Source organism: Silene latifolia, chromosome 9 (assembly GCF_048544455.1).
Source record: "Silene latifolia isolate original U9 population chromosome 9, ASM4854445v1, whole genome shotgun sequence".
NCBI lineage: Eukaryota > Viridiplantae > Streptophyta > Magnoliopsida > Caryophyllales > Caryophyllaceae > Silene > Silene latifolia.
In genome coordinates, this window is record NC_133534.1 from 178,761,414 (window position 1) to 178,772,319 (window position 10,906).

General features: G+C 35.6%; 1 protein-coding gene across 2 annotated transcripts; it reads left to right on the plus strand.

Moving 5' to 3' along the window:
* The first annotated feature begins 5,361 nt into the window (after nt 1–5,361).
* Nucleotides 5,362–8,530, plus strand: LOC141600247 (staphylococcal-like nuclease CAN2). 2 transcript variants are annotated; one of them, XM_074420434.1, is made up of 9 exons: nt 5,362–5,979; nt 6,074–6,129; nt 6,466–6,580; nt 6,857–6,967; nt 7,074–7,261; nt 7,346–7,402; nt 7,484–7,643; nt 8,002–8,070; nt 8,152–8,530. In XM_074420434.1, the coding sequence occupies exons 1-9, from the start codon at nt 5,830–5,832 to the stop codon at nt 8,251–8,253; spliced, it is 1,008 nt and encodes a 335-aa protein (XP_074276535.1). In that variant the 5' UTR covers nt 5,362–5,829; the 3' UTR covers nt 8,254–8,530. The 2 variants fall into 2 exon arrangements, 1 of the variants encoding a protein (XP_074276535.1); XR_012524270.1 differs by having other exon boundaries at nt 5,659–5,979; nt 7,477–7,643.
* Nucleotides 8,531–10,906: the final 2,376 nt, after the last annotated feature.

Here is a 10,906-nt window from a genome sequence, read left to right on the forward strand (position 1 = left end):
CTCCCATGATGCTGGCTGGTTTGGGGAGGTCCCTACTTCGCGTATTCTTGTAAGTTTTCCCGCGCTTCACTCCCTTCTTTTCTAGTTTGCATTTCCTTTCCTTATTTTTGGGTACAATGAGGGCATTGTACGGTTTTGGTTTGGGGAGGTTATGCATCCATTTCTGTTTCTACATGTTATTTTTATTGCATTTCTGTTATCACGTTTAATTTCTGTATGCATTGCTTGTTTATTTCCAAAAAAATCAAAATCCCATAAAAAAAAAAAAAAAAAAAACTCAAAAAAAAAAAAACGGAAATTAATAAAAAAATTCACGTTTCATTTTGCATATAGGTTGAGTCGGAACGGTAGATTTCCGTGATGAAATTGCACTTTAACTTGTCATTTTTACTTGAGCCTTGAACTTTTATTGACAGTTATTAGCTGAGTCTTACGCATATCTACGAGTTTTTGTTCAAATTTAGCTGACTGTGTAGACTTGACCTAATAAATTGGCAACCTACTTCATAATTTATGAGTTTTAGAGCCCATAACTGGTGACATCCATGACCAGTTTACATAGAAAATGAGAGTAGTACTCCTTGCATAACATGTTCATCATTATTGCACATTCATGAAATTCGATTACTTGTCAAATGCATACATTCGGGTTTGTGGTCGGTGTCACATGCAGGGAGGCGCTTGCGAATTTCCCTTTCTTACATTTTTCACCCATTTAACTCCACTTAAGCCAAATTTAGCCGTTTTGACCCATTAGCTACATCCAAAACTGAGCCTGCCTAGTCAAGCTAGTTAGTATGTCTTTTGTGGTATGTGTATTCCGTATGCGGTTTGGCCTGTTTTCATTATTGGAGTTGGTGGAGGATGAAGAAAGGAAGAAATGAAAAAAGAAATTGAAATTGAAAAAAAAAAGTGAAGGAGAAAAAAAAAGAAATTGAAAAAAAAGAAAGTGATACGTGAATGAAAGAAAAAAGGAAAAAAGAAAAAAGTTTGAAAAAAGTTGAATTCACGTGAGTAAAGAAAGAAAGAAAAGTTAGAAAGTTTGTTGGTTTTTGAGACCGTCTGCTTTTATTTCTATCATGTGACGGTCTACTCCTTATTCTTATTCATACATTTTTTTTGAGGAGATAGTGTATTGGATAGTGAGATGTGTGCCAATGAAGGGAAATTGAGCTTTATTTTCTAGACAGCTGAGTTTTGGATGGTCTTATATGGCCTTGTTTAGGAACTAGCTTGACGCTTTACCTTCACATTTCCATAATTTGTTTTGCCTTTTCTCACCTGAACCTCACTTTCTCATACTATTTGTAAGCCCTCGGCTGTGACGGACATTGTTAGTTGGAGTGTATGCGTAGTACTTGAATCGTCTATCATTTTTGTTGCATGCATGTTATGTAGGTCGCAGTTTAGGTGAGTGACTATCTAGTGGGTCCACTAGACTATTAAGATTATTAACTGGGATAAGATAAGAAAGAGGACCCGTTTTCTCACCATCAACACCGGCAGCTTCAATTTCAACTGGAACATCAACTGAAACTGCCACGTCCGTGCCTGTTTCTCCTTCTCCGTCTTCGACGTCAGTTTCTTCCTCATCAAGCTCTGGAAGAAATACCGCATCAATTTCTTCTGTATTCTCTTTCCCTCTTACACATATTTATTCACCCTTTGCTTCATGAGAGAAGAGTGACCCGTAAGAGTCCGATTTTATCGGTCTTGTAAGGTCGATAGGTCAGTTTTATTTATGGACATCTTATAATTCGTTGCGTATTAACTGTTGTAGCTATGACTGTTGATTTTTGACTGCATTAAATTGGTTTAAGTAGATAGGTTATAGCTAGCTCTGAGTTTTCATTTCCGTTCCATTAGTTTGCATATAGTTTGCTTGGGGACAAGCAAAGGTTTGGTTTGGGGAGATTTGATGCGTGCATTTTATATAAGTATTTCGTACTTTATTTGCACGCATTTCTATGCATTTTGTGTAGTATTTAGCTACAAATGTCCCCCGAATTGTCTACTTTGGTTTCTCTTGTCTTATTTGCAGGAATGAACCAAATAGGAGCATAATCAAGCTTAATATCTGTCCCTATGCATGCATTTAGGAGATGAGTTGAGTCGGAGCTTGGAAACTACTATTTTGAGATGCGCAAAGAAGTAAGATAGCTAGGCGAGCAAAGGAAGAACTTCAAATTGTTAGTGCCTATTTTGAAGAGCCATATCTCGAGTTCTACAACTGATATTCAGGTGATTCTAATTGGAGATGAAAGCTTGTCCTCTTAGCTTTCCAACTCCACCGGAAACGCCCTGTTTTCCCAAGTAACGAAGAAATGACAGCCGTTTGAAGTTCAGTGCGCGAAGCAGGAATTGTGCGCTGGAAAGTACTCGATCGAGTACAATTGTGTTCGATCGAGTCCCTTTTATACTCGATCGAATAGATTCAATTTAAGGTTTACTCAATCGAGTATATTTTCATCTACTCGATCGAGTGGTTTGAGCTTAATTTTGTTCGATCGAGTGATATAAAGTTACTCGATCGAGTGGTTTTGATGTTACGCGGGATTAATTAACCCGTGTTGGGCTTAATTTCGGGATAGACTTTTGTTTTCCTATTTAAGTTTTCATAATTAGGTTAATAAGGACGTTTTTTACTCATCTTGGAACGCCACTTACTCTCTTAATCTCTCCCTTAAACTTTCCACTGTAACTTTTACTCTTGGATCTCTTGGCTTGGATTTTGGTTGTTCTTTACGCCGGAATCGCTTGTGATTGTAATCTCTTTTCTCCTCTTAATCTTAATCTCATTACTTTCTTGCTTTAATCCTTGCTTTATTGTCTTAATTATTCTCGCCTAATCTCGGTTTATGCTTAATTTCATTGTTGCATCATGTCTCTAGCTAGTTTATTCATTATTGTTATTGTTGACATCACTAGCGATATGAGTAGCTAATTTCTTTTATGGTAGGACTAGGGAATCCATGGTAGGACTGTGACGATGTAGCGAATAGACTAGATGGTTTACTTGTGAGAATCTGTACCCATAGCAATATAATTGTATCACCAATTTAGTTGAATGCATGCTTCTAAATTATTTTAATTTGGTTAACTTCGTTCCTGGATCGGAAGATTGGAATGAACAGACCTGCTATGAACAGTAGACTACAATAATGAGGACGGAAGTTAAGTTAGTGGAAATCTAGGATAGAAAGTGGACCGGAAGGACCTTTCCTGTATCCTTCTCACAGTAGATTGTCTAGGCTATTTGCAGCCGAGTCGATAGACTACCATGATGAACCGAAATCCTGACATGTTCTCTCTCTTTTGATCATCTTACTTGCATTCTCTGTCTTTTATTGCTTTTTCTTTACTGCTCTTCCCTTAAGCCTTCTTTAATTTAGAAACCAAATATAAACCCCCCAATTGTGACATAGATAGACGGACTGCAGATAGATACCTTGCCTCCCTGTGGAGATCGACCCTACTTATCACTAGCTTCTGTTAGTATATTTAGGTTTATTTTTGGTACAAAAACGACTGTATCAAATTTTGGCGCCGTTGCCGGGGAGTCAATTGGCCTATTTATCTGTTTATTTTCGTTTGTCTTACGCCTCAAGGGATTTATTCCTTGAGGCAGTTTTTATCTTTTTCCTTCAGTGTTGTTTTGATAGGTCCTACAGGTCCTACCTGTCGGGTTTTGATTGTGGTTGGCGGAATTGTGAAGAAGGTTGATTGGTTTTAAGCAATGGCTGGAGGGATATTATAATTATGGGTAATTTCTTTTAAGATATATTAATAATATAACCAGATACATTATTTATTTTATTAGATACATTATTCGTAAGATGGAAAAAGTTTACGTAGAATGGAAAAAAATGTATCTAAATTGTTATAAAACGTATCTAGAATACACGTAAAAAGTGTACCTAACATAGAAAAAAGTGTGTATAAAATTCAAGTAAAAAGTGTATCTACATTGTCAAAAAGTGTGTATTAAATTCAGGTAAAAAGTGTACCTAACATAGAAAAAAGTGTATCTACACTCTTAAAAAGTGTATATAGGGTTCATGTAAAAAGTGTATCTACGATAGTCTAAAGTGTATCTAAGATTTAAAAAAAAAAAAAAAAGGTGCACATGGTATATATTCCAATGATTCTAGTGCGTTCTCACCGAGTGATCGTTCTCACCGGATCCTACCTATATATATATATATATATATATATATGGGTTGAGAAGTTGTAGATCTAATGTGATACCCAAAATATTTAGAGACCAATAAAGGAATTTTGGGATGTTTGAGAGGACCTTTAGGCTTGACGAGAGACTATTCCTGAGTAAGACATACCACATCGTGCGTTTCTTCTTAGTGGCGCACAACTTGATGCGTCTTCTCTTTGTGTCTGACAGATTCATATATTTAATGATGGCTTACATCTAACGATTAAGAAACCATAAAAAACAGTTTTGAAATATGCAATGTAAATAACGTATGAAAACTATTAAAAAAACGACAAAACAATATTAAAACGGGTTGATAACACCCTCAGACTTACATGTTACCGTCGCGAGATTTAACTAAAATTGGCTTTTTAGTGGTAACTCAAAACTAATGTGGAGGAAGCCCTTATTTAATAAGGATTTTACTTATTTTTTTATTAAAATGAGTGTTGAGTTGGTCAAATTGGTCGGTCTAAATAAAACGAGATGGATACCACGATAGGAATCTGGTTTATGTGGTTGATTGATCAGGCACGTAGATGTCGGTGAGCAGTAAAAAGGTCTAGAATGCAAGAAGGAGAAGAGAAGAAGAGGAAAATCAACTTCGCACGTGCCAAAATATGAAGACCCTCAGGTCTCTATTTATAGCAAAATAGAGGAAGAAATGAAGACAAACACAGGAGTCCTACGCCACTTATAAGAGGCGCAACACTATGTGCGTCCCTTCACGCAACAGTTGGTGCATTTCTTTGTGGGAGGTTTCATTCTGACACAAAAAAGCGCATAGATGCGGATTCTGTGTGGGGAAATGATAGACTTCTATCTTATTTGATAGAGCTCGGGTACTCCTCAAACTCTAACATCTTAAATAAATATCTTGACGGATTCTAGAATATTCCGCTTCGGAACAAGACAGAATCCTGAAAAAGGAGATGGTTTATGGTCCTGACTCCGACCGAAACGACTCTAATTACTGTAAAAACAACCGTATTGACACGTAAGTGACGACTCAGACGTATCCAATTTCATGATATCAAATCAAAATATTAATAAAATTGTTGAAATCAAAAATAGTCAAAAATCAAGAAGATTAAAATCACTAAAATTAGTGAGGTGTTGATTTAAAAAGGAACATGCACATTTGGCAGTGTATGTTTCCAGAAAACGCTCCCACAACAACGTGATGTCGAATTGTCGATCGGTAATGAATATAATGCATGTTTGATTTGCATTGGCTAACGTTGCGTACTCCGTATGAGTTTCTAACGTTACGCGTAAACTACATATGCAAGAAAAGGGATGATTCCAACTAATTAAAGCCTCGGAGTTACATCATGCAACAAGCAAAGAGATGTTCGTCGGCCAAGGATACAGTCGTAAATATAGCAAACAAACAAAGACATATACGGAGTAAACAAATATTGTCCCTAATCATCAGTCATCACGCTGTCATACTTGATTGACTCTTCCTGTGAAATACCAAATCCACCCACGGAGAGTACTGAGTAGATATCACATACTTTTCTTCCCACCAATCAAAATCAATACTTTCCTTTCTCCTTGTTTTCTCTTACATTATTTCACTTTTCTCTGTTTTCCCTGCAAAAACTTAACCAAACATGGGAAATGCCCTGAGATATTTATACAAAAATTGTTGCCAGCCTTCTACTACTGAATCTGGCCAACTCGGTCCTCACGGCGTTTCTACCCAAACTGTCGGTCTCTCTGCCCTCGCCCGCGATCTCCTCCACTTTGAGGCCACTTCCCAGGTTTCATTCTTTTTTATTTATTTCACACAATTTCAGTCCCCTGTATACAATTTTCAGTTGAGCAAGACAATTGTTTTCATCATTTTGTTTCCAGGTACCTGATGAACTCAGTAAACATGTTGTGTCCTCTAAGAAAGCTCAAGCTAACTGGTAAATGTCTTTATCTATCAATTATCATCTTAATTATGATCCTACTACACCATCAAAATCACTGATGATAGCCAAAATCGGATCTTGGATACGTGGATCAAAACTAGTTCCAGTTTTAACTTTTAACATAATATATATTGTAAAGATCCTGAAGAATTGTTTATCTTCATGGCCCTCTAAGAGTCTTTTCAAAGCTAGAGCTGAAATTTGAAATGTTACCTGTCCTAGGATAGAATTGTCTTTTACTTGAGTCTTAATCCTAAAGCTCAATGATCCATATAGAAACGACGGAAATGAACTACTTACAGTTTTCCTATGATGATACTTATATATCAGGTATAAGAAGCTTATACCGGCGTGGAAAGAAGCAAAGCCCCCACCTAGAACCCCTGAAGATGCTGCAAGGCTCATTGTTCACACCTTGAAAAATCACCAGAAAGCAGACGTTGAGGTAATCCCACACACAAATGCACTCATTTTCAAAAAGTAGGTAGACAATAGACATGTACAACAACATTATTCTATTGCCTTGAACACTCCACCTATGGCGCGATAAAAATAACGTAGACAATTGTATCAACCGACTCTTGTTTTATAATACAGAAGGTGTAGCCAATTTAGGAGTAGTTGCTTTACCCCATCATAGTCAAAAGTCGAAGAATAGTGTGTCTTTGACTCAAATGGAAATACCCAGGGAAAAGTCTAACTCAGGTTACTTCTTGAATAGGGATTACTTGCCTTCTATGGTCTTCCTCATCCACAAACACTTGTCGAAACCTCAACTGGGGTGCCTTCTTCGTTGCCAGATGGTGTGAAGTATGAACTCCATACACTTCCGGTAAGATCCTTACTCTTTGCCGTTCTTGTCTCAGTGACTCTGTTCTCTTAGTTAAGCTGGCAAGTTTGACCTGAAAATAAACAAAACTAAATTTGGATGTATACAGGTGGATGTTAAGGCAGTGGCAGATGGAGATACTGTGACTGTATATGTAAGTACCAAAGATCCTCGTGAATCGTCTTCAGTTCCTAGAGAAGTTCAGGTTGCAGCAGTCGAAAGAGCAAAGGCGCGTGCTGTAAGAGATTATGTCAAGGCAGATGCACTACACAAAAAAATAATTGATCAGAATTACAGGTTAGTTTGAAATCCCCTGACTAAAGCTCACTGAAAACCATTCAACAACTTTTTAGGACTTCATGTATTTCACTTTTTTTACAGGGTCATCAATGTCCATGATGAGGAGGTTCTAGCTCGAAAGTACCGCATTAGACTAAGGTATAAGAAATATTCATGACTTTTCTCCTTACGTAGAAAAGTTCTATATACCAACTGTTAATGTTCATGGAAAGAATTCAGGGGAATAGATGCACCAGAAAGTGCAATGCCTCATGGGCAGCAGGCAAAGGAGGCGCTAGCTAATCTCCTTCAAGGAAAATGCTTACAAGTTCTTGTCTACGGAGACGACCGTTATGGTCGCTGTGTAGGAGACATTTACTGCAATGGCATATTTGCACAGGTAATTTTCTCTTCTACCTATATCTATCACAAAGTGCATAGTTCAGCTGCAGGTGTAGACCTGCTAAAAGGGCCATTCAATCCCACTGCATGTTGGATCATTTTGGGATGTTCCATTTTGGGCATCTTAAACACTTCAGATCGAGATGAGACTGGTCTACATCTATTTCTGGTGTGTTATTATTACGTCATTTTTGGTAAGATTGATTTTGTCGGGTTTACTCAGGCCCACGGAAAGTGTCCTAGTACTCTCTTCGGTTACAATTGCGCCCCTTCCCTCCTTCTCGAAGATTTCCAAAGTAGTCCTTTGAATTGTGTATGTCTTATCAACTCTAGAGTATGTTCATTCTCATTACCAGGAAATGATGCTCAAGAAAGGACTTGCATGGCACTACGCAGCCTATGACCGCCGGACAGAGCTGGTCAATGTAAGGAAGTCATTATACCTGATAATTTGACATCAACGAACTCCTATGCGTTTTTAAACTAACAAATGATAATATGAACAGTGGGAAAAAGAAGCACGGGCCAAGCGGATTGGACTATGGGCCTCAAGAAACCCCGAAGAGCCATGGGAATGGAGAAAAAACAAGCGTAATGGACACAAATAATTTCCAATGGAATGAAATCAAGTTGCCCTTCTTCCAGTTCCCAAAAATAAGGGACCAATTACTTCAGAACTCACACCAAGAAGACGGGATAATAATCAAGAACCGAAAGCAACAGAAAAGAAAGCAAAGTGACCCAAGAAAGGGGATTACTTTGACTACATATGTTACAAGTGTAATTGTGAATGTGTTGATAATTTGTGAAAGTAAAACATTCAATTTGTCTGGAAAATTATGCACATCAAATAACTAATTGAAGACAGTACAGGGTTAGGGGCACTATCTTGGGCTTCTGAGCATTCAACTATAACTAATACAGTAGGTTTTTGTTCTTTTATCATCTCTACAGTCAAAATCAGTATAGTAAAGCACTAGTAAACTATAGTCTATAGATCAGTCAGAGGCCAGAGATGCGAAACGGATACTACTCTTATCAATACTATATATTAAATCCAGAAACCAAGGGACTTCAATGTAATTAAAGAAAGTTATACAAATTAATTATACTATATAGTTTAAAATTACTAGCACCGTGTGATGGACCCGATTAAGGGATCTCAATGCAAATATTATATAGTTTGGGTTAAAATTAAATTATATAGAAGCTTGGTAATTTTCCTAAACATTTGTAAGAGACTAAAACATGGTCAATTTCCTTAAATAAAATAATTAATTAAGATGGTCAATTTCCTTAAAATAAAATAATTAAGTAAGATGGTCAATTTCCTTAAAATAAAATAATTAATTAAGATGATCAATTTCAAGGAGACTAAAAGGAAGAAGATACTTGATAATTTTCCTAAATATTTATAGAAGACTAGAAGATGGTCAATTTCCTTAAAATAAAATAATTAATTAGCATAAACATTCACACTTATGGTATTAATTATTATCATCATAAAATTATATATTAAATTTAAAATTTATGCAATTTTATTAAACTTTATAGTTTATTAGATGTATAGACATGTAAAATTATTTAACATACAAATACAAAAATATAATATAAGTAGGTTATAAATAATTCAAGTTAGATTCCATAATATTTAATATTGCATAATTCTTTCGATTTGATTTAATGCATATATGTAATATATTTATATAAATATATAATACTCTTAAAATTGCATGCCTAAGTAAAAAGTAATTTCATCAGTAAAGAAAAGAATTGTAGTAACATTGGATATAGTTATATGATAGTAATCACTCATTTGAATAGTAAAAGTAACAATATTATCAGCGAGATGAGTGAAAGTGGTAGAAACAACGGGTGTGGTGAAATAATAAATATTAATGCGGCAATAGTGAAAGTAACAATAATTACGGAGAGAATAGTGATATTATCAATATTAATGCGGGCTATGCGGCAGTAGAGACAGTAACAATAATTACGGCGGGAGTAGTGAAAGTAACAATGATTACGGGCAAGTAGTGAAATGTCATTACTATTGTTTCATTAATAAGAGTAAAATATTAATAGCAGGAGTAGTAAATTTGTCTCAAAATTTATTTCATCGTAATTTTAGGATATGTCATTGAAAAATATATTAATGATAAATTTAAGGATTATGCAACTTTAAGTAATTTTATTTAATGAAAAAAAAAATTAATGGTAAGTAGAGGTTGCCCGGGCGAAGCCGGGCACCAATACTAGTAACTCATATAATGAAACTTACTCCAATTAAGCCCAATAGGATTTGGAAACCTGAATAAAAAAAGGGACATGATAAATACAACCCAGTGGGTTGTATTTAAGCATTTAATACCCTTCTAAATTTGGTATTAATTTAAAAATTAGAGTAAATTACACATAAATCAATACAATTAATGTATGTATTAACTATTTATTTCCTCTTTTAGTTGCTTAAATACAACCCATTGGGTTGTATTTATCATAACCCATAAAAAAAATAGATTTTATAGTTTAAGTAAACTGGTAAATATAAAGAAACCTCAGAATTCAGAACATTGCAGGCTTGTGGAAATGGTGAAAAGCTGAGAAATGAAGAAACCTGGTAATGGAAAATGACATTTTCCGTGAATTTGAGAAAACTACACAATTCTGATTGCTATAAATCTGATTAAACTTTGAATAATACCAAATGTCGAGCCAAATTACTGTTAATGATGTATAAACTCACTTTGTCGAGTCAAAGGCATGAGTCTTATTTGGAACATAAAATGCCACCAAGTCCAATGCCTAATTACTGTTAATTCTAATTGTAGATGAAAACAGACATCCAAGATTAACGAGTAACTGAGTAAAGTTGACTCCACTCACAATTCATACATCTATCAATTAATAGCACACATTCTGAGTTAGCACCTGTAATCTTTGGATCCTCTTAATCAGAGTCACTTGCGTCAAATCCGAGGAATAAACATAACTTAGCAAGAATAAAAGATGTCGAAACAGTAGGCAAATATGAAACCTGGTGAGTTATTGCTCACTCCCCATGCAGAAGACCTGTCTTTTGAAGCTCCAAGTGCACCCCTGATTTTCAAATTCCCCAAAATGGTTAGAATTAACATTGGTTGCTTCTATTAGACATTTAAAGTTTATCTAAAGAGTAGAGATATTGCCCAAGACCTATCTTCATAGTGTTTTTTTGGTCCCAAGTCCTAACCTAGCTTCATACAGTGATAACTGAAGATA